The following is a 22,247-nucleotide window of genomic DNA, read 5'->3' on the forward strand; positions in this document are numbered from 1 at the left end:
CTGTAAATATGTATTGATATTTAAACGATGCACATACACATTCAACTAAATGAAATTGTTCACGAATGCCTCGTCATCTCTTCAGAGTTGCTTTTAAAATATAAGCAGAACTTGTTGATGCATAAGATTTACTGAGACACAAAAATACATTATTCCCGTTAACAAACGTACAGTTCTGAGATAGTAAGAGAGCAATTGTAATGCTAATAAGCACAAATAAAAAGAAAATGAAAAACCTATTTCGCCAGCTGTGTTTTGCTATAAAACATAAAAAATAAGGTTAATTGCTTAATTCTCATATTATCTTGCTGTTCCAATGCCAAGTCAAAGACATTCAAATATTTATTCCTCTTTAATGACGGAACGAGATTATAATTTTAAAGAAAGTAATAAAGTCATTACAATTCCATAATGCCTAAGGCGACTTATAGGCTTACTTACACACTTAGCACATGCTCAGCTTCATATATATTTTGTCAACCATGAGGAGTTCTAAATGTCTGTGGATTTAAATTAACTCGTGTTTACGCATTTTCATTTGTTAAACTCCATTTTTTTTCAACCAACATTTACAGAAATAAATCTTGTGTGCTAGCAACTTCCATGATCATTTTAATTACATCTCAGAAGTTCTCTGTCAGTGAAATTGCTAAAACTGAGCCAGCCAGCAGAACATTCTACAAAGTGTATTTTTTTTTAAATGTAAAATGTGATTAAATGTCATTGAAAATACTAAAACGATTTTCCTTCTCTCTGTCCCAGTTGCGATGGGACGCTGCCATGATGTAATGGCCAGCACACCGCACTTGGTCGCTGGTTCGATTCCATTTCCCTGTGTGTCAGTTTAAATAGATGGCAAGTTATTAAAACCCCCCACCTCCCCCACCGCCTATGTCCATCCAGCGATATAAACGGGCACACCACAGTCAATCGGCATGTCGGATGTGGTGGGGTAAAGCGTGGGTACTCCCAACTTTTCCAAAACGTCTATGTGTCACTTGACAACCTCGGAAATAGTGGGTCTTAACCTTTACTGAAGCCTTGCACCCCCTTTGTTTCTCAATCGTAAAACACGTGAAATTAAATCCACACGGATGTTAATACATACATTGGTTTGATGAAACAAAGTGTTCGTACTTACGTGCCCATGCTTAATTTGTGTTTTCAATTATTTACCTTCTAAAAAAATCTGGACATGTCTCGCACCCCCAGAAAGGGACATCTCGCACTCCCAGGAGGTGCATGCACCCCAGGTTAAGAGTCACTGTTCTCAATATTTTAAATGAGATGTTCCATCTCAGGGGATTATCCTGGAAAAATCTTGACTTAGAGCTTTCGTGACTTCTCTCACCTGAAGACGATTGCTTGTGTTTTCGGATGAGATAAGACGATTGTTTGTGTTGCGATCGAAACGTCCTGATATTTTTTGTTAATTATTTTTCTATCTACGTGGCTTTACCGAAAGACCCATAGAATATGTATCCTGGAAAAAATATTTGTAATTAACAATAAAAAAATAAACTTGATTTGGAGTAATAAAAAAAAAATACTGTCCAACGTGGAAGAGGAGGCATAATATCCTCTGTAGAGGAGCTGTCTGGAGCTCTCCCTGAACAGAGACCCTTCTGCCAGCAGTGGTGTAATAGTGCAGGGCTGCACCCATAACCAACGTTATAAAAATGAGTCTTTTACTCAGGTGCGATGAGAGTTTGTAGCTAATTTAATGCAGTAAGCTGCACACACATGAATGCTGCTGCATGTTTGAAGCCAATTGTAATAGGGTATGTCTCCTTATAGATAACAGCCATGAAGCTAGGATTTAGCGTAATCAGATTTAAAAGGAATGACATGCGTTTGGCAACTCAATGGCTCACATGCATATGGGCGAGCTACCAAAAGGCCCCCGTGTGTCTTTATATAGTAACGTGTGGCATCTTTAATCTTTTTTTTCCAATCCCCAAATCTACCGCACACACACAGCCCTGCTTATCATTTACATTATGTGTATTCAAATTAAGCCTCATGGTGGCCAGGGCGAAAACGGCTGTGCATTGTCTGTGCAGATTGCTGCTGCCCTAAAAAAAATATGAACAAAATTAAAAGCCCCATTTTTTTTCTAATCAGACGTCACGGTCCACCGTGGGGGAATAAACAAGCAGTTAAACAATTAGACGTTTACAATTTTCATGGGATGGGTCAAGGGTTTAGTTTGGATAGATCAACCTTTGTAACGGCAGCAATATAAATTTAAGCACACTCCTTCATTCACATTCACTTGGGCTAGTGCAATTAGTTGCACCACTACACAGCAGATGTTACAAATCCACACACCTTGAAGGCTGATCAATACGCGATCTGAAAATTCAGTGTGTTTGGGATGCCAGCAAACGGGGGGAGGGGGGGGGGAGAGAAAACGCTTCCATTGAAACGGGCAAATCAGTGTTTCCTATTCTCTTTATTAAAGCAGCGTTATCCATGTGTCAATGAAGAGTGATGGAAATATGAATATTTCCGCAGCAGTGAAAGTCACTCCGCGGTACAGTGGGTCCACGGAGGCAATTTCGTTGGCAAAAATAACGACGCAAGGATGTTCCTTGTAGACCTTATCTGTAAAATGATACCGAGTAGGGAATAAAACATGCGTCGAGAGTGAGTTTACTCAGGTCTAACCACAATGTTTTCATTAGTCACATCACTTTAGTCACAGCACAATAATAAATAATTGCAATCAATTAAGAAAGAAACATGTATCTTCAAGTTGCAAATTAAAAACTAGCTTGTGCACTTCTGCAAATATTAGGGGTTGGAGTTTCTGCTTCAGAACAAATGCAGGCTAAGAGAAACCAGGTCCAAGATTCAATTAAAACCACAATGTTTGCCTGCATGAACGGGACAAAAATGAGTCAGTCTGGATTTTTCCACTGAGATTATGTCAACTGTTTTGTGCACTGGGGATTAACCTTCTATCGAGAGTTTTCTAGACAATTTCGTGCACACTTTGCTGGACAACCACAACATTGGGCCCGTTGGAAAATCCAGCCCGATTCATTTTCCCATCACAACTTGGTACTGCAGAGAGTGGGCATCGTTTCAACAACAAAAAAATTGCTTGTTATTTATAAATGTTTCACTAGGAGCGAGTCACAACTCCGCATGGACACCGAGAGGAAACATGGCCCCACCTCAAGTCACGTAAGAGTGCTCTGTGAAACACAGCATACAAGCTCATTATTCATCAAATAATTTACATCGGCAAACACAAGCGTCTATACACGGTGATTTGTATTTATTTAGTGAAAACGTCACGCGGCTGGTAGCATATAAAGACTAGTACCAATGCACGTATAAAAGGTAAAAAGTGATTTTTACGAGGGAGGCAAAACGACTGCAGTCCTTTCACGTCGACGAAGAGCTTACGTTTTCCTGCGAGCTAAAACAGCTAAACGGCTAACTGCTTCAAGGCGTAACATCCTCCCTAAAATTCCATTCCACAGCAAAAGTGGTGTGTACATCCAGAAGCACAACAGATAACAAATGCAAAGGGCAGGCTTCCTGCTGCAGGAAGGGAGTTGGACGAAAGCTGGCATTAAAGAAGCGGCTGCCGGTAAGCCCGCAAACGCTGCCCTGCTGACAATTTATTCTATGCTTCTGAACCCGAGTAAAATTTTTACTTTTTACAAATTTGGCTTGAGAGGAGAACATCTTTGCAAGTTGTGCTTTGCATTTGGTTGCTTCGGGGCGTCTACGGAGTCTGCGCTGTCCACACGCCTATGTTTCTTATGATGACCCAATCCGACTGCTCGCTAAGAACATTGATGCGCAGGCATGTGATTTCGAAAGGGGCCATTTTCAACACGTCTATGGAGTCAAATTGCCCGTCGGCGAACTCCCCGAGTGGCACGTAGTTGCTGCAGTCTCTCCCCGTGGACGTGGGCTTCAGGCCGTCCCCCACGGCCAGCGCGGCGTGACGTAGCACGTCCCCTTTCCTGTCCTCCGTTCCCGTGCGCACCTTGATCCTCTCGATCTTCGCCGCCTTCTTGAAGACGAGCAGGAAGAACTTGCCGGCGCTCGGCGCCTTCCCCCAGAAGTACTCGCCGCCCAGGCCGTAGGCCTTGTACGGGTGGTAGGCCTCGAACACCTCGATGTTGGTCCTGAGGAGGGCGGGCGGGTTGTCGGGCACGTCGGACGGCTCGTCCTCGAAGTCGTCGTCCTTGAGCTTGTTGGCCGTGCCCCGGAAGGACGAGTAGTACCCCATGTGCTGGAAGAGCGACGGCTTGAAGCGGATGGCGTCGCCCTGCGCCAACAGCGTGCGGAAGTGGTTGAGGAGCCAGTCGCACGGCATCTCCTGGTAGAACATGAGCAGGAAGCGGGCGAGGCGGGGCAGGTCGCACGAGCGGTACAGCTTGCCGATGTAGCCCAGCTTGGAGAACTCGAGCGTGGCCCAGGGCTGGCCCTCGAGCGAGGACACGAACTTGCGCACGTAGGTAAGGAAGTTGCGCGAGCACGCCACGTCGTCCTCCAGCATCAGGTAGTTCTCCGACAGGTTAGCGCAGAAGTTGGTGAGGAAGGCGTAGTCGACGTTCTGCTTGGAGCGGAAGGTCACCCTATCGTCGGGGTCGTCGAAGTTCCTCTTGAGGCCCTGCAGCGGCGGGTAGGTGTGCCGCGGGGCGTGGATGACCACCAGGCGGCCCCGCATGACGTGCTGCGAGAACTTGCGGGCGACGGCGCGCGCCGTGCCCTCGCACCACTCCGTGTCGAAGTCGGCGAGGTGCACGACGATCACCATGTCCGCGAGCTCCTCGTCGCTCGACTGCTCGAAGATCGACTTGAGCGTCTGCAGCAGGTAGTTGCCCCTCGCCCTCTTCACCGACGAGATGCCGATCGTCAGGTACTCTGCGACAACGAATCGAATCGAACGAAAAAATAATAGTCATACTTCCTCGACAGTGGCGCAAAAGCGTAAATAAATCTCGACATATTCGTCAATGACACTGCTCGAGAGAGGAAAAGTTATATAAATAGGTGACGTTGCGGTACATTGTCCATTCTTCAGGAAATGGCCTTCTTCACTGCAATGAAAAACGGCCATTGCGCAAGAAAGTCACACATATTTTGAGAATCAATGATTGTTCGCATCGTTTGAGCTGAGTAATACATTGAGATGCCTTGGTGCAGGAGAATTTACCACCGGCCCACTCGCAAAGTCCCGCCCGAGCACAAAATCAAACGTGAGCAGCAAAGTAGACATTACACGCATGGTGATTCATGTTACCACAGTCAGATTTTAAACTGTCAAACGGCCTCATTCATTTCTTAGTGTGCGGTGATCGTAAAATTCACTCAAGGTAAACAAATACAACATATTTATATACAATATTAAAAAAGACATACGGTGTGTTTACGTGGGCCCAGTAAGAACCGCTGACATTGTTTTAAAACTCAAATAAATCTCAAGCAGCGTCAACCACTTTGTAACATTAACCGTCTTACTTTTCTTATTTGAAGGATAACCAGCGAGGTGGTAGTACGTTATGTTCAGAAGGGAGCCGATGTCTGAAAGATTTCTGAAGGACAGTTCATTCTTCTCGGAGTAGAGCTGTTTCAGAAGAACCTCTTTTGCGATTCTTTGCTCTTCATTCTAAAGGGACATGAATAAAAATACACACATTGTCACCATCATCGTTTTATTCTTCAAACTATGAAACTAAACTATTGTCTAAACTATGTTTATGCTTCACCAGGTAAAGCCCACTGAGCTGAAAAGCTCTTTTTTTTAGAAGCGACCTGACCACAAATGATAGCTCAATGAAGTGGCTTACAGTGAGGGAAAAAAGTATTTGATCCCCTGCTGATTTTGCACGTTTGCCCACTGACAACGAAATGATCAGTCTATATTTTTATTGGTAGGTTTATTTGAACAGTGAGAGACAGAATGACAACAAAAAAATCCAGAAAAACGCATGTCAAAAATGTTATCAATTGATTGGCATTTTAATGAGGAAAATAAGTATTTGACCCCTCTGCAAAACATGACTTAGTACTTGGTGGCAAAACCCTTGTTGGCAATCACAGAGGTCAGACGTTTCTTGTAGTTGGCCACCAGGTTTGCACACATCTCAGACGGGATTTTGTCCCACTCCTCTTTGCAGATCTTCTCCAAGTCATTAATGTTTCGAGGCTGACATTTGGCAACTCGAACCTTCAGCTCCCTCCACAGATTTTCTATGGGATTAAGGTCTGGAGACTGGCTAGGCCACTCCAGGACCTTAATGTGCTTCTTCTTGAGCCACTCCTTTGTTGCCTTGGCCGTGTGTTTTGGGTCATTGTCATGCTGGACTACCCATCCACGACCCATTTTCAATGCCCTGGCTGAGGGAAGGAGGTTCTTATCCAAGATTTGACGGTACATGGCCCCGTCCATCGTCCCTTTGATGCGGTGAAGTTGTCCTGTCCCCTTAGCAGAAAAACACCCCCTCAATTTTTGACGGTGGGGATGGTGTTCTTGGGGTCATAGGCAGCATTCCTCCTCCAAACACGGCGAGTTGAGTTGATACCAAAGAGCTTCATTTTGGTCTCATCTGACCACAACACTTTCACCCAGTTGTCCTCTGAATTCATTCAGATGTTCATTGGCAAACTTCAGACGGGCATGTGTATGCGCTTTCTTGAGCAGGGGAACCTTGCGGGTGCTGCAGGATTTCAGTCCTTCACGGCGTAGTGTGTTACCAATTGTTTTCTTGGTGACTATGGTCCCAGCTGCCTTGAGATCATTGACAAGATCCTCCCGTGTAGTTCTGGGCTGATTCCTCACCATTCTCATGACCATTGCAACTCCACGAGGTGAGATCTTGCATGGAGCCCCAGGCCGAGGGAGATTGACAGTTATTTTGTGTTTCTTCCATTTGCGAATAATCGCACCAACTGTTGTCACCTTCTCACCAAGCTGCTTAGCAATGGTCTTGTAGCCCATTCCTGCCTTGTGTAGATCTACAATCTTGTCCCTGACATCCTTGGAGAGCTCTTTGGTCTTGGCCATGGTGGAGAGTTTGGAATCTGATTGATTGATTGCTTCTGTGGACAGGTGTCTTTTATACAGGTAACATGCTGACATTAGGAGCACTCCCTTTAAGAGTGTGCTCCTAATCTCAGCTCGTTACCTGTATAAAATACACCTGGGACCCAGAAATAGTTCTGATTGAGAGGGGGTCAAATACTTATTTCCCTCATTAAAATGCAAATCAATTTATAACATTTTTGACATGCGTTTTTCTGGATTTTGTTGTTATTCTGTCTCTCACTGTTCAAATAAACCTACCATTAAAATTATAGACTGATCATTTCTTTGTAAGTGGGCAAACGTACAAAATCAGCAGGGGATCAAATACTTTTTTCCCTCACTGTATCTTGTGGAAATGTAAAGCAGCCAAACACTCCAAACGCGTGAAGTTGTTTATAAATGTGGAGGGGAGAAACCGGAGGACCCTGGAGAAAAATCCACGCAACCACGATATAAGAAATATTTATATATATATAAAATGTCAGTGTTATATGATTGGGGTGAAAAGCAGCAGGGAGCAAAGAATGGTCAATTGACTTTGCAACAACCCCAATATCTGAAGGTCTAAACTCGGGTCAGGACGAGTCTAAGGGCTATTCTTAAGGTTAATGAAAGAGAAGCCTGGGTTATCACTGTAATCGGAAGTTTATTTCCCTCTTGAAGGATAGAAGAAAAATATCTTAGCTTTTAAAGCTATTCATGTTCGTTTCACCCAAATCAACAAACCATTACACGGCACAGTTATAGGGAATTTAAGGCAGATAATGGTGTTATTTTTTGGCATGGGAAATCTTTATAAAACAATTACATATACTGTATACCCTCAAGTAACAATTCATGTGCTATTCATTTGGGCATTCATCATCAGCTATGATAAATCCACTGCTGGATGAAGAACCCTCGAGTTGATACTATTTCTCATGATCCTGCAATGTAATAATCCACGTAAAATTTACTACTGCTACTAATAATAAAGTAATTTACAGCTCATTGTTAATCCACAACTATATGAAGGCCTCACCATGCTGTGTCAGTAATATAGGGTTGTAAGACCATACTTCACCATGCTGATCTGTGTGGGTTGAAGGGGGAGTGGCCCAGCACCGGTTTGCCACTGGTGTTAGCTGAGGCTAGGAATCAAACTCAGGTAGAGCCGGTTCGTGGCAAGTGCACTAACGACTCTGCTGCCACGTTGGCAAGTTAACCTAAGTGCATGACTTCAACAGCCCAGACAGAAGACCAGCATTGTATTGTGTGAATCAATGCATGCAGTCCCCGGGTTACAAAAGGGTTCGGTTCCCCAGAAAGATCTGTAACCCTGAACAATCTCCCCCCCCCCCCCAAATCAAGATAAAATCCCATAGCCAGATATAGTTGTGCCTCCCCTACCCGATTACTAGTTCGTTTTCTCTCAGTACTGTATCATACAAAAGGAAACTAATTACGTACGCTACAAAAAAATCCATTTACCTTGAGCCTTAGGCTCGGTGAAGGCGGTATTCGGCCACAACCTCAGCGAGCTGCAACGTTTGTGCTTACGCAATTAACGCAAAAAAATGTCCGCATATTGCATTCTTTTTTACATGCTTTTTGGGAGCATTTCCGTAAAGTTGGATTTCCGTAAGTCGGGTCCCTTTCGCTGTATAATAATTAAGAATTCCTATAAAGAATTGAGGATTGCAATATTTGCCATGTAGAATGTTGAACACCGAGTTCAGAGTAAACAATTAATTGATCATCTGCAATATCCAATCACAGGGGGTGGAGCAGTGGCACATTAGTTAGCACACTGTGCTATGAACCTGACCACCTGAGTTTGATTCCTGGCCCCGGCTAACATCAGTGGCGAGTGATATCTGAACCAGTCCTGCCATCACTTGGTGTCATGTGTAAACATCAACACTAGGAAGACAAAGGTGGCTAGGCATTGTCTGGGCACACCGCCGTCTCAACCTTAATAGGTGCTCGCGAACAGCACTTGACTAAAACAGTCTGGTTAGGCAATATGGGCATCTTTGTCTTTGTGTGGCAGCGTGCTACATTGTATTTGACTATAAAGATACGCTGAAGATGGTTGACTATCTATTGCTCAAAGGCTCAAAGCACATGTTAACACACCCATAGCATGTGCCTTAATATATTTCATTATATAATTAGTTTGAACAATCCCATAAATCATAATCGGGTTACAATGACCTTGCAGGATATTCATTACAAACAATTTCTATTCCATTTCAATGAAGCCAATCATGCAAATTAGATATATCTTTTTTTCTTTTGAATTCCAAATAGGTCATGAAAACTGTCAAAGTCTTCCTGATGACATGTTCATTAGGGTTTACGACACATTAAACGGATTACTTTGCCCGCCTTTATCAGCCACCAGTTTTCTTGAATGATTTTACAAAATCCCATTATACCCATGCTGCCGTGGTGTGTAACGGATCACATGCTGGACTTACCAGCCCAGAGGTCGCCTGTCCGGCAAGGGCTACTAAAAGTGGCTCACACCACACCACAGTCGACTAGCAGCAGGTTGATTGGTGGTGGGGTAAAGTGTGGGTACTCCTACCTCTTCGAAGATGTCTGACCAGTGTGGAAAAGTAGGCCAAGTGCTCTCTAGAGGGGGGGGGGGGTGGTGCCCTTCGACCAGCAATGGCTGTACCTTTACCTCGGAACATGATGGAATTACAGTGTCTAGAGCAGGCGACTTGCAATTGGTCGGGAGCTCAGCCCTTCATGCCTTCAGGGTCAATAAAATGCGTACCCACTTTGTGGAAAGTCTGCAGTGATTGTCCTGTGGATTTACTCATTCTCACAAAATAAATTTGGATTATTTTTAATCACTCGCTCAGGGCTGTAAACTGTAGATGACTTCCTACCTATTTGAGATTAAACTTTGAACAGAAACTACTTTTATTTTTTTTACTTGACACGGCCTGGGGTAGGTGCTCACATAAATTGTCCACGGATGGGATAGATTGATGAGCCTTAATATGAGTCATACTTATAATCGCCATAGTAAGTCACCTACCATTCGTTCCAAATGGGAGTTTCACATAGCCAATAATCAGCCCAGATGCTACCGTGGTGTAACGGTTCGCACAATGGACAAACCATAGGTCTCCGGTTCAATCTCCCAGTGTGGCAGTTAAAAAAATATGGGCATGATTCTTAAATCCCCCTGGTCTCTGCCTACCCGGCAGTATAAATCGGTACACCAGCAGTTTAGTTGACCGGAAGGTCGCGTGTGGTTGGGTAAAGTGTGGGTATTTCAACCTCGACCAATATGTCTGGCCAATGTTGACGAGTGGGCTAAATGTCCTCTACAAGGGGCTCTCCAGAGTTTTCCACGAGTGGACGCCCTTCTTCAGCAGTGGCAGGAACAAACAATTTCGGGGTTGCACCTTCACTATTCTGGCCCACAAGTTTAAACAGATCTCATGCGGTCATCACAGATTGAACCTACGACCTTCCTGCGAGCGAGCGCCAGCAATTGTTCTGACGCTAGTTGTCGACAGCTGGTTGTTTTAGCATTATTATCATGATCATAAATAGAAATATAATAGCTTTTTTTTTTATTATTTCTTGGTGGCAGGAGGCGGCGTACGTGCTGCCCGTTTACAATGAGGCTTCTCATTGCGCCAGTGATGTCGCACATTTATTGACGGCGGTTAATTTTGGCCGTGACACCGGGCACAACGGGCGGCTCTCGCCCGGAGAGTTGTGGGAGCTTCAATGTCCACAAGTAATTAAGGTACCGCACAGTTTGATCTCGCGCTCGTAATGCAACATCGGGGGAGCGTCCGTTAGGAGCTTGTGCCGCTGAACTTCGTCGGTGGAGGTGAAACGCACAAGCGCTCCAGATCAGGGCAGGGCCATTAACTGCAAATGATACGTTGCACCTCGACTCACTTTGTTAAACTATTTGGGAGCATCAGAACGCGCGGCGTTGCCCCGTTAATAAACGCGACTGTAATGAACTTTGACTTAAAGCTTTCGTGACTGCAGGAATTCACACTCTTTGGGTCTTTCGGTAAAATCACGTGGATAGAAAAAAAATCACGACGTTTCGAGTGCAACACAAGCAATCGTCTTCAGGTGAAAAAATACAGCAGGCGAACTGCTGAGGCAGGATAATTTTTTTCACCTGAAGACGATTGCTTGTGTTGCACTCGAAACGTCGTGAATTTTATTTATTTATTTATTTTCTATCTACGTGACTTTACCGAAAGACCCAAAGAGTATGTAATGAACTCCTTTTGCGACATCGCAATTTATCCTTACACGTGTTTTGTTGCGTCGAGACACTCACACATAATTCATGGCGGGCATACTGCGTGTGTGATATGTCTCCGGCTTTATCGCAGGCGTGCACAGCACCAGCGGCTACTGGCCTGAGTGACAATTACATGTTACGATAGGTGAGCACGACATGCGTTCGCGGGATGGTGAACAGACTGATTACGTGACAGTGGCGGAGGCTGGAGTCATTCCAAATCAATCGCAATGTGAGAAATGCACTACTTACTCACCTATTGCCTCAATTAAGTGTCAATCAGGGTGGCTGGGCTGTTGTTTTATTCCCCTGCACTATCCTATCAGCGTTGGCAAGTGACCTTATTCTTAAAGCGGGCACTTATAAATGGGAAGTTGCCGTGGTGTAATGGTTAGCGCACTGGGCTTGCAATCCAGACATCGCCGGTTCGATTTCCCGCCGTGGTAGTTTAAAGTAATGTGCAAGTTTCTTACATTTCTGTACACCCGATGGTTACATCGCAGTTAGTCGATTGGCAGGTTGTGTGTGGTGGGATAAAGTGTGGGTACTCCCATTTCTTCTAAGACGTTTGGCCAATTACGCTCTCGAGGGGATCTATAGAGGAGGCCCTCCCACCAGCGGTGGCATGATCACGCCATTTCAGGGCTGCACCTTTAACTTAAAAAAGTGTATATATACATGTCAAGACATATATTGGCAAGATAGAGAAAGATACATATAATTATCTTGATCTTAAGCTTTCGTGGATGCAAGAATTAATACTCTTTGGTTCATTCGGTAAAGTCACGTAGATAGAAAAATAACTAATAGATACGACATCAACCGAGAAGATGGATTAATTTTGTTTTGCAATTTTTGGAAGGACGTTGATCAACCAGGTAAAGTGTTAACTATTTTGTTGGCCGACCCTCTGAGTTGCATTACATTTCTAAATTTTGCTAAATTTGATCTTTTTTCTTTGTCTCTCACCTTGTTCCATCTGTGAATTTCACCCCCACCCTCTCGCCCGTTAGGGCAGCCCATCCCCCTCCCCTCTCCCCCCTCGGATTACCGAGGCATGCCTAGCTCTGCGATCTTACATTCACTTGCAAATGCCATCTCTAGCCCCGCCCACTTACCCATGGGTTGTACCCACCTCAAACCTATATAACCTTTGTCTGCAGAAGCTCTCTCGCGACATTTCATCCTGCCTCAGCAGTCTGCCTGCTGTATTGTTTCACCTGAAGACGATCGCTTGTGTTGCGATCGAAACATCGTGATTTAAATATTATGCTTTTGCAAAGCCAGAAAATAAATGTTATTGAGTCTAGATTTAAGATGAAATTGTGAATTTTATACGTGTAATTTAATATTCATTTCTCAGTGTATCATTACTAGACTTGTGATATAAGCGCACGCACTATTTAAATATCCTTCAGATATTCAACACTTGCTGGTGGAGTGGTGGTGGCGGTGGTTAGTGCAATGTGTTAATGGTCCCACCCACCTGCATTCGATTCCCTGCCACGGCTTAATGTCAGTGGTGAGTGAAAGTCGAACCAGTCCTGGGCTAACTCCCTCCCTTCACCAAAACCCACAAAAAATAATCCCATTGACCCAAACGGCACGGAGAGGCCTTCATCCAACAGTGGATTGACAAGGCACTGTAAATTATGATTGTATTACTGTATTATTTTGATTTAAAGCTTTCGTGACTGCAGTAATTCATATTCTTAGCTCTTTCGGTAAAGTCACGTTGAAGGGAAGCAATAAAATAATAAAATATATATAAACCAATACAAATTCTCACGACGTTTCGACCATAACACAAACGGTCGTCATCAGGTGTGTCGGTTTGCATTAATTTATTTTTAAACGGTGTATTTATTTATAAAAAACGTCAGTGCCACGTGCAGCGATTTGGCAGTTTATTTAGAAGGACTAGTCCATCTATGTTCTGAAAAGAGGAGGGGGGAGACGAAAAATTAATGTATGCTGCCTGAAAGCCACTGTAAGCATGAACAATCAATTAAGACCTGAAATGGTTAATCAAATCTTTCCAATGATTGCTAAGCCATAATCCATCTTCTCGGTTGAAATTGTCTCTATGCTTGTATATGTGGATAGCCTCATGAACGAATCTCTCATGGTAGCCAGATGGCTTACAAAGAACCTCTGTCTTGGAAAAGTCAATGTCATGTGAGCCTACTGAATTATAACAATGATCTGCCACGGCCGAGGTGTTGGTCCTACCGTGTTTAAGGTCTGCTTTGTGTTCACGAATGCGGTCCGAGACATGGCGTTTGGTTTCTCCAATGTAACTACTACCACAGAGGCAACTTAGTTTGTAGACACCAGGGTACTGTATGTCCGGAATCACATCTTTTACAGACGGAACCAGATCACGGATTTTATGTAATGTGTTGAAACGGACCTGGATCTTGTGTTTATTCAAGATTTTGGAGATCTTTTTTGTGATCCCCGCAATGTATGGTAAAGTGATGGTTTTGAAATGCTCCTCAAGAGGGTCCTTCTTCATGGTTTGAGTGATAGCTTTGCGGATTGTATAGTCGGAGTAACCATTAGCCATCAGATTTACCATGGAAGTCGAAAAAGATGGCAAGCTACCTTTTTTGGATGTCCTAATTAAAAAGAGACCTGATGGTTCAATGAGCCACTCTGTCTACAGGAAAGCTACCCAAACGGATGCTTATCTGAAACCGGATTCCCACCATCATCCGTCACAGAAGAATTCTCTCATCAAGACTCTGTATCATAGAGCCCAATGCATATCCGACCAGGAACACATAGGCAGTGAACTCAAGCACGTACACCAAGCTCTTAAGGCTAATGGTTACTCTGACTATACAATCTGCAAAGCTATCACTCAAACCATGAAGAAGGACCCTCTTGAGGAGCCTTTCAAAACCATCACTTTACCCTACATTGCGGGGATCACAAAAAAGATCTCCAAAATCTTGAATAAGATCCAGGTCCGTTTCAACACATTACATAAACTCCGTGATCTGGTTCCGTCTGTAAAAGATGTGATTCCGGACATACAGTACCCTGGTGTCCACAAACTAAGTTGCCTCTGTGGTAGTAGTTACATTGGAGAAACCAAACGCCATGTCTCAGACCGCATTCGTGAACACAAAGCAGACCTTAAACATGGTAGGACCAACACCTCGGCCGTGGCAGATCATTGTTATAATTCAGTAGGCTCACATGGCATTGACTTTTCCAAGACAGAGGTTCTTTGTAAGCCATCTGGCTACCATGAGAGATTCGTTCATGAGGCTATCCACATATACAAACATCGAGACAATTTCAACCGAGAAGATGGATTCTGGCTTAGCAATCAGACAGCATACATTAATTTTTCGTCTCCCCCCTCCTCTTTTCAGAACATAGATGGACTAGTCCTTCTAAATAAACTGCCAAATCGCTGCGCGTGGCGCTGACGTTCTTTATAAATAAATACACCGTTTATAAATAAATACATTTATGCGAACCGACACACCTGATGACGACCGTTTGTGTTATGGTCGAAACGTCGTGAGATTTTTTTATTGTTTATATATTTTATTATTTTATTGTTTCCCTTCAACGTGACTTTACCGAAATGAGCTAAGAATACTGTATTATTATTATTATTCGTTTCATTATCATACAACATTTGTGACCTTTAGCACTTTTTTGCATCGTAAATGTAACCGATACGAATGCCCTTCTTTGCTGACAATTGGTATATGACACTAGAACGTCGAGTCGAATGTTGTAAACATATAACTGAATAACAGATCAATTGAGAGACAAATTATCGGTAAAAACTTATGCGCATTTTGCACGTACATTTGCTTTTTTGGAAGTTCCTTCCAATTCAAGAAAATGGAGAGAGAATGCTTTGTTGCAACTTCAGAACTTTAGAATAGTTTTCCTTCATGAATAAAATATATACGAGAATGTCTACACTCGAAAGCAATTTCAAAACCTTCTTTAGCCATTCATACCTTCCCATATGCCACTGGCCGATTGATGCCCCTAGCCAAATGAGACAGGACGATCATCAGGTTGACTGAGCTTCTTTGAAATGTGTCGCATCTTCTGCGTACGATTGATCACATGTTTCATCCGTGTTGTGGAATGCCATGCACTGCATTAGCAACAAATGCAAAGGTATTGAGTACTTCATTCGGTTAAATCTCAACGAAATTTGTATTGCTGAATGCAATTTAGATGATTGCACCAATTACTGATAACGCTTATAAATAATAAACCGGTGACAATGATGATTTGTGTTTTTAATCAGTTGGTACTTAACTGCAATGACATGGTTTAAAAGCATGGTCAGTACCGAACAATTGGGATAATTTTTTTAATACAGTAAAACCTTGGATTGCGAGCATAATTTGTTCCGGAAACGTGTTTGTAATCCAAAGCACTCGTATATCAAAGCACTCGTATATCAGTTGTGATCACGTGACGCTCGGCAGACAAAGCGTATACGTACTACTCGTATTGCAAGACCCTCGCTCGTTTATCAAATTAATATTTACTTAAAATTTTTGCTCGTCTTGCAAAACACTCGCAGACCAAGTTACTCGCAATCCAAGGTTTTACTGTAGTGCAAAGAAAGCGTGGAAATCTGCATTTTTGGAATTGCATTGAGAGACAGAAAAAAGTAGGCATACATGGATCAGGGGACAAACACAAACCAGAAACCATTGACGGTTAAAATAAAAACTAAGCAGGCTTGGGGGCAGGACATATCGCTCCAAGAGATTACTACCGATGGTAACGAACAGTGACAGAATGACATGCCAAGGAATGAAATACTTCTGAGTGGACATCCACCAAAACATTACGTCGGCTCGCGCGACGGTGCACGGCCGATTGATATACCGTAGAGCCGCAGAGAAGTGGCGATGGCTTGGGGAGGCCTTAATCCAGCAGCGGACCGAGATCATGGCTGATGGTGACAATGGGAACGATGATATTCAAACGGAAAAGAGAGAAAGAAAAAAAACAAAAAAACCCCAACCAGGAATGTCACACTCACCTCGCCAAACCCCGAGAGCTCCTCGTCGATAAGGAAGAGGAGCAGCAGCGTGGACAGCACACAGGTGACGAGGCCCACTCCGAACTGCGTGCGCACCCGCTTCCGAGAGCAGCGCATGGCCTCCATCTGTCGGGCGCGATCGCCTCCTCGCCGCCCTCCCAAGAGCGGCGCTCACCGCGGGGCGAGCCGTCCCGTCACAGCGCCGCACATCCTGCCCAACGGAGGTGTCCGTGAGCGAGCAGCCGTGCGGAGCGTGGGGTACGCGGAAGAAACATCGGTTCGCGAGCGGGCGCAGAAAAACAAACCCCCCGCCAAAAATCGACTGGCTCCGTATTCCTGCCAATCTGGATGGGGAGGCGAAGTGGGTGGTGCAGAAAGAGGAGCATTGTTGTTTTTTTTTTCAAATGCCAAAAAGCAATGGGGAGATGCGAAATGTGGTCATTCATCACCAGCTGTTACTCCACCTGTCTGTCAAATGAGCTCTTTTGAGCATAATATCAATTTCGGGGTGAATTGCTGGCATTGGTTCGTATATATAAAAAAATATATATATGGGGCTGCAAAAACCTCACGGTGAAACTGGTATCGATTGATTTACGTAACAATGATAATTATGATAATAGCGCCAAACGTATAAAGTCATTATGTCGAATGAGATTATCGATTCTGTGTCCTATATTTAAACCGGGTATGAGACCATTTGAGGGTAATGCTCTCATTTGTTAAGAAATAACTGGGACTCAAATCAAGTTGGGAAATGTTAACATTATTATTAAAGTATTGTTTCAAAATGTTTAGGCTTTTAAACAAATCAATTGATTTCAATTTTGCCTAAAAGCTAACCCGATGCGGTATGTATGTGTGTACGTATATTGCACTTCTTTCGCACCGTACGCAGCCAACCGTGCTCGTCGGAGGTGCGGAGTGTGTGTGAACATCAACACTGGGAAGACAAAGGCAGCCGGGCATGATCTCCACACCACATCCTTGTGTACAATTCCGGCCTTTGTAAGTGGCTCGCTGTAACAGCACTTGCCCCAACAACAGCCTGCGTAGGCCACACACGGGGGGGGGGGGGGGGGAGGAAATCTTTGTCTTTGTTTTTGTAAAATGTAGTGCACATTTGCACGTGTTACCATTTGGCACTTGCTTCTTATGAATAGCATTAAAAGCACACTATTTACAATCGTTATTATTTGACAGGATTAAACTGTAATCTGTAATGGCACAAGCATGTTTGGGGCTAAAAAAGCATAAACCCTGGCTTGGTCCACAGTTTATATTTTCAATTTGTTAAGCCAATGCAGAGTCAACGGCCTATGATTTACTACTAACGAGTGGCCAAAATATTCCCATTTTTCGCATTAATTGGCTCTCTAGGGCCACCTGTGACAAGCCAGAATACCTGAAATCCATCTAAAACAGGGAAATCACACTCTGGAGGCTCACAGCTTACCAATAATAATGGCAGTTTGTCTTATGCCGTGGTGCACACCATACTTATGGGACAGAGTCTGTTATTTGTGAGGGCTATTAGACCAATACAGAAAATTCCTCCCAACGCTGGGAACCGTGTGGGCGCATGTGCGTGCGTGCGTGCTCGCAATAACTATTTGGATTAATACTAAATGCACATTTGCAATCGGAGGAATAATTCAGCCTCTGCCGTGATTGTTTTAAGAAATGACACCATTACTGTCTTCCGGCAAATTAGTTGTGCAAAAAAATGTAAATTGCATCGAGTGTTTCTGCGTTACAGGTGTGACTGAAGGAAGCGGCATAGATGCACGCAGGAACGGTGCGCAGAGGTTTGCTTACACGTACAGTGATTGCATCAACACACGCGACATGCGTACACATGAAAACAATTGTGAAATGCAACAATTTTAAATACTAAACACCCTTGCGAAGCCAAACATTTGTGAGTTTTCGAGGCCTACTATGCCTGCGCGTCCAAAACTAAATATTCTTGGCTGAAGTAAATTCTAAATGTCTTCTATATTGCACAATTAAAGTGAAGTTTACTATTTGTGCCACGAATCTAGGTCCTCTTGTGCCGCCGGGCAAAACATTTCCCATTAATCGCCTCTCCCCCGAGCTCCTTCCTCTCACAGCTCATCGCAGCCAAAAATAAATCAAGCACGAGGCTCCGAAAGGCGTTGTGTCATAACCGCCACCCCCGCCCCCCCCCCCCCAGAACCAAATTCCTGCTTCTACTCACGGAGTTTAGATGTGCACACTAGAAGCCGGCAACCGCTGAGGTTCTTGGGTTTGAATCCGGCGTTCTGGATATGGACGAGGCACAAACGACCGTGCGTTCGGGATCGGGGAGGGCCAATTCCTGGGACAGGCATCGACACGAGTCCAGCGAGCGAGCGGAAGACCAAAAGAACAGATGGTGGAATTACTGCAAGGGAATGTTTTGGATGTTGTGTTTGTACTGTGCAACAGATGCGGGGATCTGGTGGAGGGTCGAGAGCACTGGCAAGGGATGGTGATATCAATGGCTTTCGCCATGATGATATGTTCATCTTGATTTTGAATGTGGGCTTTGGCCACCTATGAATAAATAGTTACTCAATGGTCTCAGCCTGGTCACCCGTGCCTGGACAACAATAACATCTAATTTTTATATGTAACTTAATATGGTGCATTTTCAGCTGTAAGAATAATAATATACATACTTGACTTTCTTACGACGATTTCTGTCGCAGGACGTATGGGAAAGCGTGCCCTCCAGTGTAAAAAAGGTCACTTGAAAAAAGAGTTAGGAGTCCATTATTTGATCAAGTTTTCTCTAACCGCTCTGCAAGAGTTTCAAATGAATAGTTATTTTGTATCATCAAGCCGACAGCATAATCCTAATAAAATTAGATTTTCTTTGACACACAGACACACACGATACACCCACACTACTGCGAACACTTCCCAAATATAACCACACTGACATTTTAAAATAATGCAACGTCTGTTGTATGTCCATGTGCCTTGGTTTTTACTCTTATTCACGGCAAGCCTGCATATATAGTGGATCTTTCCCTTAAATGCTTGCCAGGCAAGGAAGTCCCATTGCAGTGTGGCGCCAATGAGGTTTGCCCCCCCCCCCCCCCCCCCCACTTGAATGAAACTGCCGCAAGCCAATGTGTATGCACTGACACGTGTAACGTGCAGTGGGCGATGCGAGATTCTGTAACTAGACGTGGCTGTGCGAGCACCCAGACGCTGCTTCTGCACGCGCCATTCTCGCCAATTATTCCAGAACTGCTTCTTTGCATGACTTCTCTCAGGGGTTTCGACATTGTCATGCAAAATAATTTTAGAGCCTCCAAGCCTGTCAAGTCACATAAATTCCAAGCACAGTAAGCATACATCAGTCAGTGTTCATTTGTTTGAATAATACGATTATCCCACCTACAGTAGCTGACACTCCTTCCCCATCAGAAAAGCGAGGACATAGCAAGAATTTTTCCTCTCTCCCCGAGACCCATTTTCACTCTTCGTCCCTGCCTGATAATGTAATTTTATGATACCCTTTTTTTGTTTGAAGTCGTGAGTTTTCCAAAGTCGAAGCGCGTGCTTTATTAATTATAGTGCACATTTACAATGCCGCTCCTTGGATTCGATTTAATTGCTTTCAGTTTGATAATGGCATCGAAAAGTCGTGACACTAAAGAGGCACTTTTTTTTTCTATTTATAATCCAATTATTTTCTCCGTAAGTTATCGAAAAATCATCGTATTATCCGAGCTATTTTTTGGAGTTCATCCGTTGCATAAAATAAACATGACGGCATAGGTAGGAAAAACAATGCATTATATATTTGTATTGCTTGCATACAGTACATAGCAACATAACGCCGGGGTATCGTACGGGAACTACGATTTGATTTCCAAAAGCGAAATATTACAATGCCACAATCAGATTTGTTTTTTTATTCAACGTTACATTATTTAACATGTATGCGCTTACCGCAGTCGTAAATTAAATCTCGAAAACATTACGTTTACCACTGTGAAATTGGTAAATGACATACTCGTATGTACTTGAAATCACTGAAGACAAATGTCATGAAAACATTCCACTTGGCTGGCGTGCATACCTTACTCTGCCGTGCATCTCAATTGTCAGTGTATTATGGGTAAGATCACTTTCAAGCTCAACTGCAGGTTCGTTGCTTTAATTCTCCACCAGGAACGGAATCCCATTAACCTTTCATCGCCTAAAATGCTCCGAAATCACGAGCTTATTTGTCCAAAAAAGTTTAGGTCAAAATGTCACCTTTAATTTATCTTTTCGGGCTGAGACTAAGCAAGTAAACACTCTGTTCGTGAATAGTAGAATTGCTTAACGTATTAATGAATTATGCCGTTTAAAAAAAGAATGCTTATTCTGGTTCTAATAAATCAAATGGATACTTCAGTAAGATAAACACATAGTAGTACCGTGAGAGTAGGTTTTCCCCTTTTCTCTGGCAATCAAACAGGTGTTAAGATGTTAAAACACCAAACTAAAACCTTTTACAAGGAATCATGTCTGCATTAACCACAATACTTGTGGTCAGAATGCAAACAAAAAAACATACTCTGATAACATATGCATTGTCCTTGAAACTGATTGGTCCACACCAGAGACAGCTTTCTTTTGAGCCTAGTCTCAAAACGGTGTTAGACCTGTTTTGTTGCCAGAAAAAAGGGGAAAACCTATTCTCATGTTTTTTGTTTGCATTCTGACCACAAGTATTGTGGTGAATGCAGACATGATTCCTTGTAGAAGGTTTCAGTTTGGTGTTTTAACATCTTAACACCTGCTTGGCCCGCGAGCCAGATTCAGGTATCCAGTGAGGCCAGCGTATCATGGTTTGGTTCCAGCTCGGCATGGCCAATGGCCAGTGGAAATCTACTCGCACCGTGTGGGCGTTGCGCTGGCTCGGCTCGGATGTGGCCAGTGGAAAAAGCGGCTATTAGTGTCACCTGGTGTAGTGGCCCCCACACGAATTGATCCCTGGATTATTGGTGGCGTTTACTGCACCGCGTTGAATGCACGAATTTAAGAGTGGTTACCAGCATACGGTGCGGGAAGCAGATGGCTCCTTGGAACGATATTCTGTGGTGCCACCAGGGGATCTGCCAAGCAAAGAAACAGAGACAATGCAAGATAGCACTGCAAAATGCAATGCAGAGAGAAAGGTGTTCTTGCACGTAGCGGTCAGAGATTGCCCTCAAATATGAAGATGCTACTGTGGTCTATTGAAAACTCCCCTTTAAAACTGCAGCAATAGATCACATCCTTACAAAGCTCACATTCACCCATTTCTCCTTGTTTATTGCATTATTATAAAGGTGCAGCCCTCAAATAACCAGCTCATACCACACTGCTACACTGCTAGAGGGGAATCCAGAGAACGCCTACTCATCCATGCCGGCTCGACAATTAAAGAAGGGCTTTGTATGCCGTCGCAAGATAATGGTTGACAGACTGGACGTGCAATCAAGAGGTCGGCGGCTCGATTCCATCTCCCGGCAGGGCATTTGATGCGGCGGATGTTCGTTTAATCCCCTCCACCTCTGTGCAGCGAGCGGTATAAATGGGTTCACGACAGTTGTTCAATTGGCGGGTCACTTGCAGAGGGGTAAAGGTGTGGGTACTCCCATCTCTTCCTAAATGTCTGGCCGCAAATACCGCACTTAGAGGAACTTCCGAGGGCAGTGTTCTTCGTTGCAAGGCCCGCGGGCCACTGGCGGCCCCTGGTCGGTTTTTAGTGCGGCCCACGGCAATCCACAAATGTGAAAACACCCCTTGCAGGCGGTGCGGCGGCCCTCGCACCGATGATTTTTTTTTTATCGGCGAAAGTGGCCGCCCTCTGAAAATGA

At 43.9% G+C, this 22,247-nt stretch overlaps 1 protein-coding gene across 6 annotated transcripts in view; it reads right to left on the bottom strand.

Moving 5' to 3' along the window:
• Positions 1-2,436: 2,436 nt before the first annotated feature.
• Positions 2,437-22,247, bottom strand: part of LOC116945563 (alpha-1,3-mannosyl-glycoprotein 4-beta-N-acetylglucosaminyltransferase C-like) — a 60,293-nt gene continuing 40,482 nt past the window's right edge. For 2 of the 6 annotated variants that reach the window (XM_076069423.1, XM_032959983.2), the window contains exons 2-5: positions 21,438-21,500; positions 16,378-16,588; positions 5,491-5,638; positions 2,437-4,893 (exon numbers count right to left, since the gene is read on the bottom strand). In XM_076069423.1, coding sequence (XP_075925538.1) covers positions 3,743-4,893; positions 5,491-5,638; positions 16,378-16,503 — 1,425 coding nt within the window. In that variant the 5' untranslated portion in view covers positions 16,504-16,588; positions 21,438-21,500 and the 3' untranslated portion in view covers positions 2,437-3,742. Of the gene's footprint in view, positions 4,894-5,490; positions 5,639-16,377; positions 16,589-17,266; positions 17,426-18,598; positions 18,719-21,437; positions 21,501-22,247 lie in introns of those variants that run through there. The other 4 variants (XM_076069425.1, XM_032959986.2, XM_076069424.1 and 1 more) reach the window with 3 other exon arrangements.

This window comes from Petromyzon marinus, chromosome 24 (assembly GCF_048934315.1).
Source record: "Petromyzon marinus isolate PM22_M1 ecotype Great Lakes invasive population chromosome 24, UKy_Petmar_22M1.pri1.0, whole genome shotgun sequence".
NCBI classification, from domain to species: Eukaryota; Metazoa; Chordata; class Hyperoartia; order Petromyzontiformes; family Petromyzontidae; genus Petromyzon; species Petromyzon marinus.